At 31.2% G+C, this 24,130-nt stretch overlaps 1 protein-coding gene across 3 annotated transcripts in view; it reads left to right on the top strand.

Annotated features, from left to right (window-relative positions):
- The window catches only part of LOC143232179 (carbonic anhydrase-related protein-like), a 66,073-nt gene that overhangs the window by 2,847 nt on the left and 39,096 nt on the right, over positions 1–24,130 (top strand). Inside the window, exons 2-4 of one of the 3 annotated variants that reach the window (XM_076467289.1) lie at positions 528–664; positions 18,291–18,494; positions 22,454–22,489. In XM_076467289.1, coding sequence (XP_076323404.1) covers positions 598–664; positions 18,291–18,494; positions 22,454–22,489 — 307 coding nt within the window. In that variant the 5' untranslated portion in view covers positions 528–597. The remainder of the gene's footprint in view (positions 1–527; positions 665–18,290; positions 18,495–22,453; positions 22,490–24,130) is intronic. The other 2 variants (XM_076467290.1, XM_076467291.1) reach the window with 2 other exon arrangements.

Raw genomic sequence — 24,130 nt, 5'->3', positions numbered from 1 at the left:
TACTCTTTTACCAACGAATAGTGGGATTGACCGTCACATTATACTCCCAACGAGTGAGTATGTTTGGTGTGAAGGGGATTCGAACCCGTGATCCTTAAATTACGAGTCGAGCGTCCTCACCATATGGCGATGCCGGACCAATGATTTTATTGATAGACACACAAAAGAAAAGAATATTCAGCCTTAACTGGTATCTAGCTGTTCTCCCTTCTGTTTACCATTTCAAAATTAAGAATAATGTAGATAAAATGTGCAAAAATAACAAGACAAAACAAGAGACTGAGGTTATTAAATTTGTTTGATTACAATTTGAATATGAAACCAGGTTAAGTGTAATAAAACTTAATATTCTATTGGATAAAGCTGATAATTAAGACAATTTTCTTCTGTATCCTATTACCAGATTTTTGCGTCTACCAGTTTTGCAATAGATTTTACGTTGAATAATTTTCTATTATCAATATTTCTTTCATTAGGTGTTAACTATCAAGTTTTTGTTGTTTTTACTTGTTTGTTTGTATTTTAAGCAAAAAGTTATATGAAGGGTTAGCAGTACTCTGCCCACCACGAGTATCGAAACCCGGTTGCTAGCAGAAGATGCCTGCAGACATACCACTGTGCTACTGGGGACATAGTGCTTTTATTATATATATTACCATTACAGGTAGCCCGATATTTTAATTTTAAGTTAACTGAATGTCGATATGTATCAAATTCATGATATTTGCCAAGAAGAGTGATGCACAGAATTTTCTTTCTTAACGCAAATATATTTTAATATACAAAGAAAAATACAATTTATAATAACGGTTTACAAATAATGATTTATGTATAAATACTTTATAAACTCACCAACAGTACTGAGTTGTCCATCCGTTCTGGAATTAAATATTTTACTGACGGTTAACGTTGAAAGTATCAATTCTGAATTGATAAACTAACAAGTTCTCTATTCTTAGCTGGTTTTACCGTTTACAAGATGCCTTTTCTCCGATGAAGATATTTACTGTCTTTGTAGAAATAATAATTTCCAAAGTTAAACGGTTTATAATGTTTAAAATCTATAAACGTTTCTGGTCAGTTATCTGTAGTTTCCCAATTGATAAGCGTTTATCACAGTTATAGCTTTCAAGGTTTATAGTATATTAACTACAGCAAACAAACAATATAAAATTATCTTGATTATATTTTATAAGCTATAAGGCGAGGTTCTCGAAAGTTCTAGTGGCACCAATGTAAAACAGATTGTTGATTCTCACACCCGAAAATCTTCTACAAAGTCAGAGAACAGTCAGGACTTTTGCAAAACACATTTAATATTATAAGTTACATGCATTTCTAAATATATATATTTTAAACTGATACAAACAGATATCAAAATAAATATATAATATTAAATACATTAAAATGTATATGCACACGTAGTATAAGAATATATCATAGGTTATCCCTTTCTTTAGCATTAACAGTTACTCTAAATTTATTCTTTGTTAGAATATGTGCAGTTTTTCCACATACCACGTGGTCAAGAAACACTGTTAAATCAAGCTTCTTTCATATTACCTTTCTTTTCATGTAATTTTCAAAGTTAGGTAATACCTGATACTGCTCATGGAGAATACTGCTACATGCAACTCTATTTTAAGGTTAGGACAATGCACTTCCTTGGCTGTATGAATAATATCTAGATAACACCGTCTTACCAGGATGGAATAAGAAAGACCAGTGATATCATAGTACAGTCCTAATTGGTAAATGAGAGATTTTGTTTTAGATAAAAAAACTTTCATTTAGTTGATTTTACTCACGTTTTATCAAGTTTGATAAATGCTCTGAAGCTGATAACGTTTTATTATAAGTTGTATTTTTCTGCTATAATTTGTTTTGTATAGGTATTAGCTAGAATGCTAAAGGGTGCACGATCAAGCACGTCCTAAAGATATCTAGAACAAGTGTAGATTATAAATATGACGCTTTGTGAAGTGTTATTAGATTTAGACACAGTATCACACGCCAATGTTTTGTAGTATATACACTAATGTAAATATATTGGTGTGTTGGGCTAAGGATTGTTCTACATAGATGTCTGTGACTTGTTGGCGATAAATTCGACAAAAAAAGAACACCACACATTCCACTTGTTTTAAAAATAATATAAATATAAAATACGTATACAAAGTATTTACACTATTGAGATCATAGCTGTATCCTAAATCACTACACAGTTCTTTTCTTGTTGTTAAAAGTCCATTTACGCGAATAGAGTTGCTTTAAAATTCAGATAACAAGTCCATATGTGTTTATTTATTTTTATCGCATTACTCTTCGTGTATCATTCACTTACGCTATCGCACGAGTTACCGCAGTTGTACACTGAACTTCCAATTATTGTCTGTTTTCCGTCAAAGTCCACACAGGTGAATACAATTATTTTAGAGTAGCATTCGATGAGACAAATGATTTTCCTTATCTTTTCCAAAGTGTTAATTTAACTCTAACATATTAACCGCTAGGCTTTTCACTTCAACGACGGTTAACTTTACACTTTCTACTTTTGTCTGACTGAACTGTCTTTCACGTAACTTTACGTTTACTCTCCATTTCCGCTCGTCTTGTCGCAGCTAGTTATATATTTATTACTTAGGTCTTCTAAAAGTGTCTATAGCTTCGACACCAATAAATTAAAAATACTAATAATAATACTACAATAAACAGTCTTTTACATCTAACAGAATTATTTCAAAGAAACAATAGTTTGTTTTCAACTAATCTTGGTTTTTATATGATTGTTTCTTCTATACATCATTGTTTTAGTATGTATTCAAAAGTTACAAATAAATTTAAACATTTCGTAAAGTACAGAAAAATAATTAAAAGTAAAATTTAAAAAGGCTGGCTTTGTTTCCTTTTCGTACCTTTTAAGAAACTGAACCGGTACTGCAAACACTCAATGTTTTCCGTTCAAGCAAATTGGGGAAAATATAACTTACCATATTTGAAAGTGGGACTCTAAGTCACATATTTACAAACTCTATTATATATTAGTTTTTGAGCTACTCTAGTTACTATTCAAAATGCTAATTCTAGCTAGTGTGAAGAGAGATCATATACTAGTTTGTTTGTTTTGAATTTCGCACAAAGCTTCTCGAGGGCTGTCTGAGCTAGCCGTCCCTAATTTAGCAGTGTAAGACTAGAGAGAAGGCAGCTAGTTATCACCACCCATCGCCAAATCTTGGGCCACTCTTTTACCAACGAATAGTGGGATTGACCGTCACATTATAACGCCCCCTCTGCTGAAATGGTGAGCATGTTTGGTGCGACGGGGATGCGAACCTGCGACCCTCGGGTTACGAGTCACACGCCTTAACACGCCTGGCCATGCCGGGCCCCGCATATACTAGAAGAAAAACATTTAAGTTACCCTTAATATAGCTATTTAATCATTAATTAGTTCTTAAACTATGTGTGTCTTATGAGTACATATGAGATGAAATCCCAATAATAATTTAGAAAAAAGCATCTAAAATTATAAGTAGTAATATCAGAACATTGACATTTAAGGATGTAACACGTTTATCAAAATCATTTAGTTACTTTCATTCATATTCAATAGAATACGTGAGTAATTTGTTTGCAGAATTATAAATGTCAAAAGATTCTTTTAATAAGTTGTAATTGTAAATGCCTGACAAATGTAATGTGCTCTATAAGGCCCAATGTGAACATGGCCTCAGAAACAGTATATGAGGTTATTAATGGTGAGTAAAGAACTATACGTCAAACAAAAATGGCAGCATTGTCCACGAAACGAAACTTAATATGGTCGAGTGCAAAATTAACAAAATAAGCGCATCTTATCTTGTTCCAAGAAGAACATTTACTTGTCAGATTTACCTATCAAAGAAACATAAATTCATAAAATGAGCTTTAAACAAAAATCAAGACTGTTTATGGCGAAAAACTCGACAACATACCATGCTATGCAACGGTGTTAGAACGAGAGAATATTTTTGCATTCTTTCTATTTTATAGGGTTAATTCTTCCATGCCATTATAGAATGTAAATTTCAACAATATGGTAATGCTCCATTGATTCCTGTTGATAACTGAATGATCCAGAATTAAAGTTCTTATTCATTAGAATTTCCATATACTTGTACTAAGGGCATGTCGTAAGGGTTTTGCTTGATTGAACATACTGACCAAATTTAGGCTATGAAATAACTGTATAACTGTCTTGATACCCCATGCAACGTCTAAAATATACAGAAAGAAGCTAGTATATGGTATCGGTATATGTTAGAAGTAATCGTTTTAATAGCACTTCACAAATAAACCTCGATAAAAGCAGTGTTTAACACTAGATATTAAGCTTTGTTGTCACGCCACACCCGAAAATCATAGGGAATTGTCAATAAAGCCTTGAGTTTTCATAAAAGCTTCACATGGTGCAAGTTGGACTTATTAAGTCCTAGATCTTGAGATCAAGACAGGTAAATATGGAAATAAGAAAGGAAGAGAGATCATCTAAACTCAATAACTCAAAATTAAGTATCTTTGTTTATAATATAATGTATAGGAACAACGAGGGACCTATTGGTCCATCCATTCTCCAAGTCAAACTAAATCTATTAAATAAATAAAATGAAAGCCATCCCTTATCATTCATATATTTATCAAGCTTTCTTTTAAACTCACTCAAATTTACTGCCTTCACAACACCCGAAGACAATCTATTCCATAGGACAATCGCCAATTAGAAAAATAAAATCGTTTTAACTAATTTGTATTGCCTAGTCCTATCGTGTTAAGTATGAAAATTGTTGATGCATCAACATTATAAATTCCTTTAGCAATCTTAAAAACTTCAATCAGATCCTCTCTAACCTTTTTTCTCTTCAAGATAAAACAATTTGAAGGATCTTAATATCTCCTCATATGACACCCCTTCCATCTTTGGTACCGTTTTAGTAACCTTCCTCTGAGCTCTCTCCAACAATTCATTGTCTTTTCTAAAGTATGGAGTCGAATACTGAACACAATGCTCTAAATTTAGCCCAACTATTGACCTATATAATGAACTTATAACCTTTTGAGACTTGTATTTATGCATCCTTTGGGACAGAAGGAAGACTGCCACTGATCTCAAACATGAGATAAACGACCAAATACCAAATAACAAAAAAGTGTCCAAATCTACTCGACATTCAAATAATGCAATGGCCCCCACAGAACATCGATCTCAACCGAATTAATCAATTTGGGATTTGGTGGATCAAAAACTTGCAAATCAAAATTAATTTTCAAAGATACTTTATTGGAATATATTAGAGACGTTTGGAGTAAAATCTTAAAGAACATCTTTATTAAGTATGTCTGACTGAAAGACTGTCTGCAGTTGTTAAAGCAAAATGGAGGTAGAAAAATATTAACTGTTTGTCGAACTCGAGCACTTTCACTGAGTTTTGTTTATTTAATATGAAGATTAACAAAAATTTGATGTTTCGCTTGTTATCTAATTTCTTTGAAAGTAGCCTGAAATCTAATATTTGAATGTGTCCAAACACTTTTGCACAGTACTGTATTTTATTCAGCAACATATCACCAAACTAAGTTTTTACCACTCTGTTTAAATCTCTTAGTTAGTCATCACTGAACTTGAATATATGTTGGCTTATGAAGTTCAAAGAACAGAAAACGTACTTTTATTATGCGTTTAGATCACTAAAATATTTCAAACGGAAACGTAGGCATTACATCACACAATGATGATAATCGTGGTTAAAAAACTGATTAGGTAAAATCGGTAAAACGAGACTTGTGTTATAGCTACATAGTTACAACTTTCAATTTGGTGATGTTTTGTTGAAAACTATTTCGACTTTTCTCCTGCAGTACAGAAAGAAGTCAGAAAATTCACAGACACTCTTAAAGTTTTCTTTCAGGGAGAACTAAAATCAATCCAGAATTAAAAATTTTAATTACCTTTCTTATGGATTAAATTTCACTCGAAATGTTAACAACAACTAAAACAACTGCATGAAAGAACGACTATAAATTTATTTTCTCTAACATTTGAAACTCAAACATAGAATTAAAGTGAAATAAAGAATTTTATTAATCAGCAGCTAGAAATTTAGTATCTAGCTACTTTTTACATTAAATGTTTAGTAGAAGATAATTTTCAAGTGGTATATATGTATGTATGTATTAGGTTGAGGAATAATTCGTGAGCGTTTTTAAATAATTTCATTCAAGCATTACATGCAAGACTATACAATACTTCAATGCATGAACACATTACACCCAAAACATTTATTATGATACTTTATTTCATGTAATACCTAGGTATATAGTACGCATTGTTTTAAACGAAATTGCAAGAAATTAAATGCGAAAAGCAGATAGTGTCGAAAATGCTCGATTTTGTCCACTTGACATTCCATTTAATGAGCTGAAAATGAAAGCAAAAATTAAAGACATATGAAAATCAAACACACCATCTATTAAAGCAAAAAATTATCTACCAAATGACATGAAATATTTTGCGAAAGCGTTTCATTTATGAAAAAATTTTGTTAACTTGAAAAAACGCTCACGAATTATTCCTCAACCCAATACGTATCTATATAGAAGTATGCGATTATGTATCTTTTCTGACGAGTTTTATATATAAGCAATGAATCTTCAAATGTGTATAACCATTAAGAATTATCAAAACTACTTTGAACAGATATATTTATAAAATTAAACGCTGCTAATAACAATATATTATTGACTTATTTGAACTTCCAAAAATTAATATTATTTTAGAAGTTTTTGGCTTCTAGTTTTATTCATCGTCGACAGATGGCAGCATATAATATAATACTGGTAGATTTTTATATAGTATATTGAAGTTCGGTGAAGAAATAATAAGAGAATGTTAAACATATTTAGGTATTTTGACGCAAATTTTCATTGGATTAATAACTTTGATAAGAAATATAGCAATAATATTTTAGGAAATTAGAGAGTTAAATCCTCATGTATGTCGTTTGCGTGTGTGTGAGTGAGTGAGTCAATAAATTCTGTGAACTTTCACATATTGTAAGAAGCATTAATAAAACCCTTTCAGGAATTTTAAATTAAACTATGGATTTTTAGTAAAATTATCAAAATTAGAACAGAGAATTTTACGTGAGTATGTCAGTATGAAATTGCTGAAAAATTGATGAAAGAACAAGGTATGATATTTTAAGTATTATCATTATAACCAATAAAAACAAAATATACATATATATGATAAAAATAATATATATTGATAAACTTAAGTAAACAAAATAATCAGAAAAGACTACGTTAAAAACAGCAACTCCAAACCTCTGACTAATTAGATTAGTTTGTTATAACTTAAAAAAACAAGTCAAAACAAAAATGTTGCACTAATTGAAAAGATCCCAAGATACAAACTTATAAAATGAACTCTATTTCTGAAGGTGGTTGAAGAATTAAGACCCACGTTGCGGTTGGGATACACCGTCTATTAGTCTTAACCTCCATTTGCCAGCTGAAAAAACAATAGAGGGTAGCAATAGATATAGAAATGGAAATTAGTAGAGCGAGATGTGGGTGCTCAAGCCCACAACGTTCCACATCTATATCACCGTTCACTGCCTACAGACAGTTGGGGAAAGTTTACTGCCCTCTAAAGTAAAGAAAAATTAATTGAAATAAAAAATAAGGTACTACCATTTAGGTGTAAGTGAGTTGAAACTTATCTTTTGAAGTTAACATTCCAGCCCCCAATATGGTAGAAAGGCACTAACGAATTGAACAGGAGAAGAATTATACTAATATAAAGGGTCCCATCCAGTTATCTAAACAAACTAGTATAGCTTCCAACCATCACTTATTAAGTCTACTGTAACTATTATGCTCTAAACAAGTCTTTTTATGCAGTAAGGTGTACATCCGCATAAATTAGTGCCAAGTTATTAAATGACCTTATTCATAACTAAAATAGTTATTAGAAATTTTTAGAAAATTTTATTTAATTTATATTTCTTTATATCTATTCAATATATTCCAATATTTGTTACAAATTAGTTTAATAATTTTATTCAAAGTATTTTTTAAATTCATTAGCAAATGTATTCCAATATTCGTTACAAAATAGTTTAATACTTTTATTCAAAATATCTTTATTAAATTCATTAATTATTCATTTTTGTATCATTACTGATAGAATATTATAATTTATTACAAATTTTACAATATCTGTATAATTTGAAAGTTCTAATGCTTCTAACAGAAGGATTTTGTTTGTTTGAATTTCGCGCAAAGCTACACGAGGGCTATCTGCGCTAACAGAAGGGTATGGTAAATTACTATTAAAAAGAGTAAATCATGAATTCGAAAGGCAAAATATTTTCATTTATCAAAAATATTTACATTGATATCCTTATTAATTATTTTAATTTCTAAATAATGTACTTGTGTATGAGATATTGAAGTATTTTCAATTTCTAATTTTAGTAATAAAAATATGATTTTCGAAAGATCATTCAAAGCACTTATTTGTAGATATTACAAAATATCTATTAAAAGTCAATGATTTATCAAGTTTTGAAAAATAGAAACTGCAATTCAAAATTCCATATTTGGTAATTAATTTTAGACATAAAATATTCAATGATTTGCAGATTTCTAATATTATTCAACAATCTCTAAAAATAATATTTTTCCTTTTAAAAACTTGAAGCCTACCGTCATTTTTAAATATGAAATCCAATTGGTCTATTACTATATAATTATAAAAAAACTAACTAGTTTAAATGTAGACGATGTTAATAACTTCCCTTGTGTGAAAATAGCTTATTTATTGATACTTTTCATAAACATATTCTTACTGATAACGTGAAATAATAAAAAAAGGTTCTAAATACAGAATAGCTACAAAATGTAATAAGAATAGTATTTTAAAATCTGTTGAAAACAATATCGATGAATATATTTAAAAACTTAACTATAATACATCTTATCCACTTAGATGGTTTCTGGAATGTAAGTTGTATATACTTAAAAAATAAAAATAAAAATAAAATTATCTCATATAAAATTAAAGAAATACCATACAGATTTATCGTTTCATTAGTTAAAAAATAAAATTCAAGAATTTTAAGAAAAATATGTTATAGTTCCCTTTTATAAGGGTAACTGTAACATTGGTATTATTTGTAAAACGTTTTATGCGTTAATTATGATAAAAGAAATCAATAGTACACAAACAGTTAAACTTGTTAACCAATCCAAAAATACAGTAATTAATAATTCAGTTAAAGTTTGTAATAAACTTTGTTCTAAACAAAATCTTTATGCTATTCCGAAACTACATAAATCTCCAATTAAATTTAGATTGATTTCTAATTCAATAAAAACAATTATCAAACAAGTGGCTACATTATTAAATAAGTTACTCAGTATTTTACCTGATAAAATGAAAAATGTAAGTGTTAATAATAAAAAAACATAAGTTTTGGATAATAAAAAATAACCAACCAATTTGAAAATATCCAAAAAATTGTGAAAAAATAAATAACGTTTAAACATTTGATCTTACCACATTGTACACCACAATTCCAATAAAAGATTTAATCTTTGTTTTAAATTCAATAATAGAACAATTTTGCTCTCCTTTTATAAGAACTGGAAGAAAGAAAATTTAGCTCCAAAAACATAAAAGATCCATTAAGATTCTGTATTTATAATAATTATATATTTTTTAATAAACAGGTTTTTGAACAAGTAATAGGAGTTCCAATGGGAGTTAGCTACTCTACTTGTACACTAAATTTATATTTTTTCTGTTATAAGAATATATTTTTGAAACTACACAGATCCAAATATTTTTACTTTAACTTACAGATATATAGATGATTTAATTAGTATAAATAATCCTGAAATAAATAATGTTATTAACACTATTTATCCAGCAGAATTATAAATTGAAAATGCTTCAACATCTAATACAAAAGTAAACTCTATGATTTAGAAATTAAAATAATTGATAAGAATATCAATGTAAATATTTTTGATAAAAGAAAATATTTTGCCTTTCCAGTTTATGATTTACCATTTTTTAATAGTATTGTATCATACCCTTCTGTTATAAGCATTATAACTTTGCAACTATTCAGATATTGTAAAATTTTAATAGATTACAATATTTTATCAGCAATGATACATAAATTAATAGTTAATACATTTACTAAAGAAACTTTGAATAACATTATTAAACTATTATGTAACAAATATTAGAATTTATTGAATAGATATAAAGAAATATATATTAAGGAAATTTTATTAAAAGTTTTAATAACTATTTTTAGCTATGAATAGAGTCATTTAACAACTTGGCACTACTTCATGCGGATGTACACCTTACTGCATATGAAGGCTTGTTTAAAGCATGATAGTTACAGTAGACTTAATAAATGGGTAGTGATTGGGAACTATGCTAGTTTGGTTAGATAACTGGATAGACGTTTCATACTATCATACTATAATTCGTCTTCTGTGCTATCAGTTACTGCCTGTCTACCCAGTTGAGGGCTCGAATGCTAGCTTCAAAAGGTAGTACCTTATTTTTTTATTTCAATTAATTTGTCTTTACTTTAAATAGCAGTCAATTTCCCTCAACTGTCTGCAAGCAGTGAAGGGTGATATAGATGTGAGATGTTGTGGGTTTGAACAACCACACCTCGCTTTCCTAATTTCTATTTCTATATCTACTGCTACTATTTTTATTTCTTATGTGAGCTAGCGAATGGAAGTTAAGACTAATAGACGGTGTATCCCCACCGCAAAGTGGGTGGGTCCTACTTCTCAGGAACCTCCAAAACGTAGAGTACATTTTATTTTATTTTTTGAATTTCGCGCAGAGCTACACAAGGGCTATCTGCGTTAGCCGTCCCTAATTTAGCAGTGTAAGACTAGAGGGAAGGCAGTTAGTCAAAACCACCCACCGCCGATTCTTGGGCTACTCTTTTACCAACGAATAGTGGGATTGACCGTCACATTATAACGTCCCCGCGGCTGAAAGGGCGAGCATGTTAGGTGCGACGGAGATTCGAACCCGCGACCTTCTGATTATGAGTCGAACGCCTTAACTCACCTGGCCATGCCGGGCGTACATTTTATAATCACACATTAGTGCAGTGTTTAATTTAAAAATGTTTAATTATTTTTTGTTTCAGCTTGTTTTTTACGTTATAACAAACTAATATATACATATATATATAAGATATGCATATATAAGATATGCCTTGAACATGAATTTCGTTATATTTATATTAAGAAATGTGTTTTTGTGAACAAAATATGTTGACGTTTTTATTTCAAACGGATAGTTGTGGCTGAATGTAAGATATATCGAAGAAAAATACACAATAATAAATGCATTTAGGCTTGATTGATTTCTAGGGTCATTATATCATTGTTACATCCAATCTTACACACACATTTGTATAAATAACAAAATTTATTTTTAAGCTACTGCCTTATAAAGCTTTTTTTTTTTAATTGCTATACTACAACAGCATTATATTTCAATTGTTAAACTAATTTGCTGAGGCAAAATATCCATACCAGATTTACATGTTTTTACAAACTATACGTAAATAAAAATATTTTTTAAGCACAAAAATATTTTATTTTAGAGAGCTTAAAATGCTGTTATTTAAAATGAAATTAGCCTACGTTATGAATATTTTTACTCAAATAAAGTTTTAACATAATATCTTGTACTCCAGTATGAGCGATGTTACTTTTTCATTTCTTTAAGTGATATATAATAAAATTTAACAGCTTGAGAAATATTTCATTGTGTAATTAAAGTGTCTATAATATTCATAATTTTAAATAAAAAATCCTTTTAAGTTTGTAGTTGGTATATCATCAAGTACGACAGTTGTTAATAATAGGGATTGTGATGAAACAAAAAAGAAATATATATGCACATATAATAATTTCTCGTTTAAATCTACCTTATAAAATGTCTGATTATCAAAAGTAACTACTTCACAGTATTGGCTAAGCATAGCTAAAGCTTATTATATTTAGAAAGTCTCCTTAATCGCTATATACGTGTTTGTAGAGTGAAACAAGTGTGTGTTTTTTTGTTGTAACAAAGCCACATCAGGCTATATGCTGAGCCCAACGAGAGAAATCGAACCTCTGATTTTAGCTTTTTAAATCCGTAAACTTACCGCTGTACTAGTGAGGGGCGGAGTGTAACAAACTTTCACTGTTTCAACGTATTTTAATATAAGCAAGTGACAACTTTTCCAGACAAGCGTCCAAAAAAGGCGAAGAACCCTAACGCTGTAATTCTTTCACAAAACTCTTCACTCACTTGGGGTCCCAATTATTTTTTTTCTTGTACCAAAAATGATAAGTATATATATATATGTATATAAGCCGGAGGATGTGCTACTTTGGACATATAATTAAATTTGAGGGCAGGCTAGTAAAGATCATGATGAGAAGTAAAATTGAATAGGGTATACGAGTATTTCATCCTTTATTGCTGGTGCACAAAAATATAGGTGATAAAAAGGTAACAAACATATATAATAAAACATAAATAAATTTTATAAAGACAAGAAGATATATATATATATATATATACATACATAATCTGGATAGCTATAGCAACGCAGAAAGTTTCAATGCCACAAAAGGTTTTGAAACAAAGTCAAAGCTACGAAAACTAAGTTACTTAAGACTTGAAAAAAATTAATTCTAGTTTCGCAAATCACAGTAGTTATGTTAGTCTAAACCAAAGTAGGGATAATTTGTTTTCAAACTTTAAGTAACTTTATGTAAGTTTTTTTAGTTTGGGCTTTCTTCTTTTAATATTTTGGTAGCATTAAAATTTTCTATATTACTAAAGCTAGCTAGCTGGATTACCTATATATCGATCTAAATTTGTCTTACAACAATTGGAAAAAGTTTTTTGTTGTGTTTGTTATATGTTGCATTCATCACAAAAGTTTTTCAAAAATGTATTTTAGAATATTTATAGCACAGGTTCGTACGAGTTTTGTTTCTTGCTCATATCAAAGAGCAGCTATTCTCTGAAAAAATTAGCTTATGTCTTTATGTTCCCAAGATAATTTCTTGGGAAAAGTTTGTTTTGTTTGTTCTTTGAATTTCGCGCAAAACTACACGATGGCTATTTGCGCTAGCCGTTCCTAATTTAGCAGTGTAAGACTAGAGGAAAAGCAGCTAGTCATCACCACTCACCGCCGACTCTTGGGCTACTCTTTTACCAAAGAATAGTGGGATTGATCGTAACATTATAACGCCCCTACGGCTGAAAGAGCGAGCATGTTTGGTGTGATGGGGATTTGAACCTGCGACTTTCGAATTACGATCGAACACCTTAAACATCTGGCCATGCCGGACCTCTTGGGAAAAGAAGATACTGTTTGAACTTCTCTCATAAGACAAGTAATCCCGAGCTCATGTTTGTTAACTTTATTTCGAAACCAAAAGTTTGAGCTGCTGATGGGTATTAGACAAAGTTAAAACCTAAGCTGTCAAAATTTATCTTATCTTCCTAGTTTGCCGAAGGTCAATGAAGGTTGTAAACAAATGTAACTTACATTGACAAAACTAGACTCATTTTCATGAAGATTTTAATACTTTACTAGGCGACACATAAAAATGTATTTGATGCTTTACTGACTGCTGTTTTATCAGAGATCTGAAAATGTTTACGAAAATTGAAATTGAAGAATGAAATAAAACTTATGTTTTGATATTGTCTATAATATCCCACAAAAGGTATGTCAATGAACAAGAAGTAGGCTAGTAAATAGATGTACAGCGATCAACTGCTTGATTTATGAGGACTTGTGCAGTGCAAAATTTGTTATATATATCTTACATTCAATCAAAGTGACAAAGTAAACGTAGGAAACTACATAAATGAATAAAAATGTTTTCTCCTTGACTTTATCAGTTTTGTTTGGAAATGTTTATATTGAAAAACTATTTCTATGTATTGCTTCTTCCAAGAAGAAACTATAAACAACAGATTAGAAAAACTTAAAGGAAGTAAATGAAACAGAAAATTTCAAACTCGATTGGACTTTATGCGCCAGTGGGCTAAACGACCAAGTTAGCGATATAAGATTCCCTTATTTTAAACTAGTAAGCATCTAACTCCATAAAAGCTTTGGCCAACTAGCTGAACGAATATCAAGAATTATTGTCACTTTTATAACGCATCCACAGCTCAAAGTATGGAGAATCTTCTGAGACACACGTCTCGAACCTCAGATTCTTCAATTTGATAGGCTGCATACTAACAGTGGGTCTTCGAATCCACAACCAGAAAATACCCTAAAGACAAGAAACAAAAATTTATCGTTGTTTCTTGTGACACATTTATGGAATATTTCAGATGTACTGCAAAATGAAAGCGTAAAGATCTCTTAACTATCACGAGAAATATTTATAGTATATATTTATTAAATAAATGAATAGCCATACCTCTTTTCTGGTTCTCCGAATTTTGTATTTTATGTACAAATATGGGTGATTCTGTTTTAAGATACTATAGCAGAGAAGACATTTGTCCATAAGTGTGACGTTCTAGTTTATTCATGAAAACGGTTTAATCGAACCCCTGCTTTTAGAGTTGCAACTGATAAGAACAGAACTTTTGTGAATTCTCATTTAGACATATTTTAGATAAAAAAATATTATTAGCTCTGTCGCTAATTAAACTTTCAAGTATATATTAAAACTGTTTAAATGTTTATGAAAGTTTTAAACAGCCGGAAGAACGAAATTTATATGTTGGGCGCTCGTGAACGTATGCAGTACATAAAACTTCATGCAAATAACAGAAGTATGCTAACATTCTGTTTTTGTTAATCATTCATCGCTATGAACAAGAAAGAACGTGCCCACCGAAGTCTGTTATGTGTTATCACTTTACTCACTACAAAAAAAAAAAAAAAAAGCAGCTTGTGTAACGTCTTTAATATAGCCTAAAGATGCAGAATGAGCTAGTTGCTCACTGCCCACTTAGGAGTTTAGAGCTATAATACCTTAAACTTACCGCTAAGACACTGGAGAATGTCTTATTTTATGAAGTAGTTCAGTATTATTTAAAAACAAAAAAAACTAATGATACACGGGAGCTTTCTCTGGCTTTACCAGTTTTCTTGATACAATCTTGAGATGGAAAGAAAAACACATGATTTGGTTAATTGCTCTTTTTAAGGATTTAATTAATTGCTTAAAGACAAAGAGTTAATGGACCGAGGGGAGAAATACTCCCAGAATCCAAGCATTACATTTTATCTCATTTATTTTTAAAGATACCAGTTGTGAGACATTTCGAGTCTGGGTTGATTTGTAGTTACCGACAACATCAGGTAGAACTAGAGAATGCTGCATTAAAACCACAACACAGAGCGTTTAATCATTCCGCCAAACTGTCAATTGATAACGTGTTGATCCAATGTTTTTGAGTTAAAAAAGATAGCAACATTATGAAGCTTGCGGGTATTACAGAGACTATCTAATTTGATTCTTGTGCGTACGAGTGATCATAATTGATAAAATTTGCTTGAAGAGTGACTGTATTGTGAGAAGCACCTTTTGAAGGAAAGAAACCCGAGCTACTGTTGGGGTTCTTAAAACAAATTCTCGTGCAGGAATGTTAGTGGTTGTCTAAAGAATTCATGTAAAACAGAAAATGATATACTTGAAAATTAACAAGCTTACCTTCGATTATCGTCTCTCTCTCTCTTATTTTTAACCTTGTATATCTCGTTTCAGATGGATATGAAATTTGATGACATAGCAAAGAGTTTTTGTTCGTTTTTCAATTTTGCGCAAAGTTACAGAGGGCTATCTGTTTTAGCCGTCCCAAATTTAGTAATGTAAGACTACAGGGAAGGCAGCTAGTCATCACCACCCACCGCCAACTCTTAGGCTACTCTTTTACCAACAAATAGTGGGATTGACCGTCACATTGTAACGCCTCCACGGATGGAAGGGCGTGCATTTTTGATGGGACGGGGATTCGAACCCGCAACCCTTAGATTGCGAGTAGATGCCCCAACCACCTGGACATGCCAGGATCGATATAACAAAGATATTTTCGTTTCTTACAACAATGTTATATCAACATAAATTCAGCCATTTTCAATTATTTTTGTAAATTAAACAATTATTAGCTCCAGCACTGTTCTGCGTTTAATAGTAGCACTTTGTTTTATTGCACTTATAATATAATAAAAATGATATTTTCATCCCTGAAAAAGGGTGGGTTTAATTTTCGAAGGTGCTTGGGTTGTAGGGTTTCATAATTCATTTAATTGTTAATGAAGCATGCTTCTTTAATGTGTGTGTTTTGAATTTCGCATAAAGCTACTCGAGGGCTATCTGCGTTAGCCGTCCCTAATTTAGCAGTGTAAGACTAGAGGGAAGACAGCTAGTCATCACCACCCACCGCCAACTCTTGAGCTACTATTTTATCAACGAATAGTAGGATTGATCGTCACATTATAACGCCCCACGGCTGGAAGTGCGAGCATGTTTGGTGTGAACTGGATTCGAACCTGCGACCCTCGGATTACGAGTCGAACGCCTTAACACACTTGGCCTTGCCGGGCCTGCTTCTTTAGTATCATTAGTTAAGGTGTATTTTTCGCTCCTGAGATTTAGAAAGAATTTGTGTTAAATACTCATTTCAGCCAATATTTTATTGATTATTAAGAGATATATGGTAAAACAAAATTGGTATTATGTTTTGTTTATAATTACGCTGAACATGGAATTTTTAACAATATAAAACGATTTTTTAAAGGCTTTAGTGTAGCAAAGTAGAAAACACTGATGCGTTTCGATTGCAGTTAGAACTTAATGAGAAATTTAACACCATTTAGCAATGAAAGCCGGTGCTATTTCATGATGTTCGTATCTTTTTACTCACTCAAAATACAAATGCTATTCTTTACATGTTATTGTTTGGGAGATGTTTGTTTTTAATTTCGCGCAAAGCTACTCGAGGGCTATCTGCGCTAGCCGTCCCTAATTTAGCAGTGTAAGACTAGAGGGAAGGCAGCTAGTCATCACCACCCACCGCCAACTCTTGGGCTACTCTTTTACCAACGAATAGTGGGATTGACCGTTACATTATAACGCCCCCACGGCTGAAAGGGCGAGCATGTTTGGTGCGACCGGGATTCGAACCCGCGACCCTCAAATTACGAGTCGAACGCCTTATCACGCTTGGCCATGCCGGGCCCTTTTGGGGATTACTCTATGTAATATTGTTTGAAACATTTGTTTAATGTTTTATTATGTTCTTCAGCAATATGTGATTAGAGCAAATATATTGAGTGGATTGCATTAGATGAATTATATATTTTCCTTTTAATATCCAAGCATCCTGCTGATGTTAGTCAAGCTTTAATGGGTACAGTAGATTCTTAATAACGGAAGAATTTTATTACGTATTTTACCCACTGTAAGATACGTTTTGCATAATATTGTGACGTTATTTTTCTAGAATATTGTGAAGTACTTGTTTCTACAGTACTCTGAAGTACTTTTTTCTACAGTGCAAGGGTTAAAGTAATAGGCGAAAGTGTTGTCCCAGTTGTGGAAAACATTATACTAAAATTCATTTTTCTTATAAGTGACTTTTGTGCTCAAATTGAGAAGATACGTTTGTAAATGTAAAGCTCGGTAAACGTAACAAGATTATAGTTATCAACATAAATGGTATACGAGTTTATTTCCGAGTATTTGGGATATGTTAAATTTAAAAGCAAAATATAAAATAACTAGCTCGTAAATTCTAATTAAATGGAGTATACATAAGATAAGTTTAGATGCACACCATCCTATTAATTTACACATAGTTTTATATTTATATAGACAATCAACAGACTCTTTACGAACTTTAGTCTTCAGATAGTTCTCTCTTCTGACTTTCATCCTTCTGGAGGGATTGAAATTTGTGATGAAATGACTTTAAAAAGGAACCTTTAGGAAACGTTTAGATTGGTACAGTTATTTCTAGAAGCATTCTATCTAATTTTATATTTGGTAAAATCGGTCATATGCAAATCTCTAAAGGACATTTCACATTACTTGTATATTTTCATAGTTGTTTACCTTCAATCTCAAAGGAACAGAAACAAATATATCTTATTCAAGCTTATAGCGAAAACGTTCCAAGTGCTTTTGTATGGTAATATGTATTTATTTTTTTACAGTAAATGAGTCGTTAATATACGATGAAGAAGACACCAGATATGACACGGGTTTCTATCAATCTCCAGTCAACTTGAACTCTAGAGATGCTGTGTACAGGCCTTTAGATATTCACAAACCATTAGAGTTTCGATATATGGAATGCCGGGAATGTGTGCTTCAGAACACAGGGCGTGCAGCACGTGTTATCTTTCAACATCCTACTGGTATGTGAAGGTGTAAACTCCTGTTTGCTGAGTTATTAGAGTATCTCGAAAGTAAAACATTTATTGTGCAATACAGCGTAATTTAGTTAGCTGAAATAATATACTTTTGGTGTTTGTTTTTTTTTACTTGAATGGTTTGACGTTGAATAGGTTTAAATTATTCAAGGTTGTATTCATGTTGTGGTGATTTATTTTCCTATGAGATTGTTTAGTATATTACCAGTTACTAATTATATTATTTATTCATTTCTTGAAAATTAATAAGACAGGAAAAAAGCTTATGTTTGTTATAGTATCAGAACGTACATCACATACGAGTAGACCTCAAGCGAACAAGTGCCTTAAGAGCTAATATAACGGATGGTAACATAAACAGAATAGTAAATATAAATTCAGTTAGATAAAATAACATAAATATTTTGCTTAGATAGTACAGTGATACACTATTTTAGCTCCACCTTCCTTCACGCTCGTAAAATTAAAAGATGTACAATTGATTAACTATAGGATGCGTCAGTGATTGTTTGGACTCTAACAATGTAGAGATATGGTTATATCATGGTTAATCTGCAAAACAATGAAAAAGAACAAGTTTCCCCAGACTTTCAAAGAGGTACAATAACAGGTTCCTTTCTAGCATCATTAACAACAATCCTTTCTCCAGCCAGCTGTCCAAAGATATCTACTTTAAAAGCCTGTCACAATAACAAACTGTTCAAAGACATCTGTTTGTTTGTTTGTTTGTGTTTGAATTTCGAGAAAATGTACACGAGGTCTATCTGCGCTAGCCAACCCTAAATTAGCAGTGTAAGAAAGCAGCTAGTGATCACCACCAACCGCCAACTCTTGGGCTACTCTTTTACCAATAAGTAACGGGATTGACCTTCACTTTACAACACCCCCACAGCTGAAAAGGCAAGCATGTTTGGTGTGACGGGGATTTATACTCGCGGCCCTCGGAGCACCTTAACCACTTGGCTATAGCGGGCCATCAAAGACATCTGCCATAAACGTTTATCACCATTAACAAGGCTTATTATTATTAACAACGATCCTTTCTTTAATCAGTTGTTCAATGACACCTACCATAACATTTTATCACCATTACTAGCTATTCAAAGGCATCTACCATAACAGGTTTTTGATGGACAAATATAAGTACTTTATGTTTGTTAGTGAACTAAAAAATGCCTGATTGACAGTTTATACTATTACATTACGGTAGAGGATGAAAGTAGAAACCTAGTTTAATAATCTTTATGTAATTAAAGAAACGGAAAGGTCGGTGATCCAAATAAAATAAGTTAGTAACTACACCATTACCAACAGAAATGTAACATGAAACGAGCGAAGTAAAGATGATACATTACAACAAATCTTGGCTCTATAGTCATATTAAAAAAAATTGCGGAAGGTGTCCTTAAAAAGCAAGTTATCATTGAATTTACCCAATCAGAAAGCCGAGACAATTTACCAATTTGTTTTGTTAAAAAGAGTAACCTCTAATTTTTAATTATCCATATAACCTGTAGCCTAAACTATAACTTAAAGATAATGAATAATCATGTAAACATGAACAACAACAACGTCGTATGAAGGTAGTATATGTGTATCTTCAAGCCTCGACTCCTCCCGATGTTACAAAATTATGGCCACTGGTCATTGGCTACAGATTAAATGAATATACATTGGAACAATCTTGTGAATTGTAGCACATATCAGAACGTGTCCTAACTGATCGATGATAAAAGCTTATCTTCATCACTATGATATGAATTATATTAGAAATGTTGTTGTGTAGCAGCTTGCAATCAGTTCGAAATCAATTTATCTCAGGTCCAAACAGGAGAGTTACCTCTTCAGAAGTGCTGAACATTATATCGTGTATAAAGAAATATTGGAAACCCCTGCAATAGTGGGGTAACATTTCTGTGGCGGTATTGAGTGTTCGCATCTTTCTTGATCATTACAATCATTGCATTCAAAGAATTTAACAGGGACTTAATAAGAATTCTCTTTGTCATCACAATCGCCACACGTCAACCTAATTAAGCATTTATTAGTATGAACTTTAACATTAAATTCGCCACTATAACCTTATATTGATGTCTGCAAACCAATTATAGACTACTCGACTAATAAATTGCACACGACACCTTCCTGCATATTGTGGAGTCTCTAAAATACTGAGTCCAGGCTATTTTCGTGGAGAAAAGGGCACGAACTGATATTAAATAGGAATCGGTGTACCTATGAAGGAGAAAACAACTTGAAAATACATTTAATACTGCTTGCAATCAGAATACATCGTACATATCATGACAGCAATTATTAAAAGTTCATCCGGGGTCCGAATTTTTTTAATCACGAATAGAAGCTCAAAATAAAATATGAACTTCTTTTTGACATCTGATGACCTGTTTAGCAAAAAATATATAATGAAAGGATTAAACATTAGTTTTATTTAACAAATTATGTAATTTGGCTCAGTTATTTTTCTTTTTTTCATTGCCTTATTCCATATTAAACGTTTAACCACCATGTGAGACTTTAGATGTTTTTATCTTTTAATTGTTCCACAATTTTTTCTTTTCTTTTTAGAAAATATTAAATAAAAATTAATTGTAAAAATCCCTTCAGAATTTCAAGATATTTTTATTTGGAGGCAGATTATTCCGCTGTATTATATTTGTTACCAAGTAAATTTTCTCTATGTTCGAAATGTTGAATATTGTTGTACTCTTTCGTTTTCCAACCGGCCCGGCATGGCCAGGTGGTTAAGGCATTCGACTCGTACTCCGAGAGATCTGGCTTCGCATCCCCGTCACACCAAACATGATCGCCTTTTCAGCCGTGGAGGCGTTATAATGTGGTGGTGAATCTCACTATTCATTACTAAAAGGCTAGTCGAAGAGATGGCAGTGGGTGGTTATAGCTAGCAGCCTTCTCTCTAGTCTTGCGCTGCTAAATTAGGGATGGCTTGCGCAGGTATCATTCATTAATTTTTTTAAATCATATTAAATATGCTTCAAGATATTTTAATTTGTTTCTAAACTTAAATGTCAGATTTTAGGTTTAGAAAGATTCAGTGGTGAGAAAATACTTTGTTAACTCTGTCGTATATACAATACCATCCTATATAATGTACATTGTATTTTAATTTTTTATTTAATTATAAGAAATAATAATAAGTTATCACACACAAAAAAAATATAAAGCCCGTAAGTAAAAGTTATTAATAGGAAAAAAATGTGTGATTGATTTGGTAAAACCTCTGTACTGTTACTAACTGTCACAGTATGAAATTATTTTACGTTTTGTAGGTGTTTATTTCAAATCTAAGAAAACAAGTTGTAAATAATCATAACTAATTCAGTAAATTATTTCAGGATATAAGGAGTAAAATGGTGACTGTAGTTGATATTTCAAAAGTATCTACGACATTCTGAACCCTTAATTTTGTAAATAATGTCTACAAATAAGTTTTCCCAACCGATTAATTAATAATAAAATTTTCAGGAATTTTATTACTTTGTTATTAGTTTTCATTACCTTTTACATTCTTGTCAAAACTATTTAAAAAAGACCCTGATAGCAAAACCTAAGAGTTATAGTTACATATATGGATATTTGTTATTATTCCACAAACAATTCACTTTTGCATTTATATGAGTGTAGAATATAATCATAATTGATATCTATGACTGTAGGTGATAAACATCAAAACAACTTTGTCAGCAACTTTGAGCAATTAAAATAAATTAACTATATATTTTAAAAGATTTGCACACTAATATTCGATAACCAGAATCTCGCTAACAACCTGTTACAAAAGATATATATATATATATTAAAACACCGTTTTATTTTTAAGAATCTCTTAGTGGAGTACTGACAGCCAAATAATAAATTATAATATATTTTATAACACTATGATATTGTAAATTCTTTTTACACAGGTAGCTCGAACGATAGTCAATATAGTTACAAGTCATGTGAGTATTATATATCAATTTCCTTTTCTGGCTATTTTTACTTATGTCACGTAATATTAAATATATAGTTTTTCAAATAACGTATTTTTTAAGCTTTTTTTCTTATTTGACGGGCTTTACATAATATTTTTTCTCAAACTCAAAATATTATCTAAGTCTCATCTGTATTTTCTATTGTTTGCTTTGTTTTAAACACATATATATGAATTCTAATTTCGTGTATCTATCATTTTATCTTCATCTTTGTTCAAAAAAGACAAAAACAATTAATATATGATTATGTGAAGATTAAAAATATTTCAAGTTCTTTTTTTAAATGGTCCCTTCAATACCTTGTTATTTATAAGTTAAAAAGCGGTCTAGATAAGTGAACGTCAGTTAGCTAATAGAAAAACTGTATTGTTGATTGTTAATTATATATATCTTTATCTATAGAGGCTCAAATAATCGGAAAAGGAGTTTGATCTTTGAGATTTCGAATATCTGATTTACCATAAAATAATGATCATTCGATGTTTAACGAAACAAGAACAGAACTTTAGGAATGATCATTTTAGATACCAATGGACACATAATTTTCACTTTTTGACGAACCAACATTCCAAGCAAGTAGAATTTATTTCTTTAGTTAAAAAAATAACTTGCCTCTTACATTTATAAAAAATAAATTGGCACTTTATCAAATTAATTTTTTAGTTCTTACTATAATTATTTGAAAACTTTTGGCAAAGAAAGTTTCATTACGTTTATCGCGGCGTTCCAACTGTTCAGTTTATAAAATGTGGTTTGTTGATCACGGACTGTAACCATAGTGATTATCTTTGTTGAAAAGTATATAAAAAGTGCTGTAATTTTGGAGCACGTTTGCACAAAATAAGGACGAATTAGAAGCATTGAAATTTTAAAAAAATCGCATAAAATGTTTGCGCCCTCTTCATAGTTCATGATGTAAACTTCGACTAAATTTCGTAACTCGTTTTAATTTTATTTAAAGGTATAGATGATTAAATGGGTAGTAAATTGCCACTTAACAGATTTATATTTCTAGTAATAAAATCAATTGTGGTCCAACTACAGCATAAAACCAAAGCTGAAAAATCTTCTCGACCAAATAAGATTTGTTTGTTTGAAATTTCGCGCAAAGCTACCCGAGGACTATTCACTTCTCATTTAGCAGTGAAGACCAGAGGGAAGGAAGCTGCTCATCATCACCCACTGCTAATTCTTGTGCTACTCTTTACTAACGGATAATGGGATTGATCTTTATGTTCTAAAGAACCCACGGCTGAAAGGGCAAGAATGTTTGTGAGGGATTCGAACCCGCGATCCTCAGATGGCGAGTCAAGCGTCTTCACCACCTGGCCATGCCAGGTCGCCAAATAAGAAACAAATACATAAAACAGTTAAATAATTTCAGGTTGTAAATGCACATTTGAATTTTAGAGATTATATATTACTCCCAGACTGGAATTTCATGCCAGTAATTGTAGTATTCCTCTGAAGAATACGGAAACCCTATATTCCTTGTACATGAACCAATAATATGAGGTAAGCATATAAAAGATAAGCAATCTAATTGAGTTTCATAAATCTGGGATTTACTTAAATTATTCATTTATTGTGATAAATATAAAATAGAGA

This window comes from Tachypleus tridentatus, chromosome 11 (assembly GCF_004210375.1).
Source record: "Tachypleus tridentatus isolate NWPU-2018 chromosome 11, ASM421037v1, whole genome shotgun sequence".
NCBI classification, from domain to species: domain Eukaryota; kingdom Metazoa; phylum Arthropoda; class Merostomata; order Xiphosura; family Limulidae; genus Tachypleus; species Tachypleus tridentatus.
The sequence above is the reverse complement of the archived record's forward strand: the minus strand, read 5'-3'. Positions and strand labels throughout refer to the sequence as shown.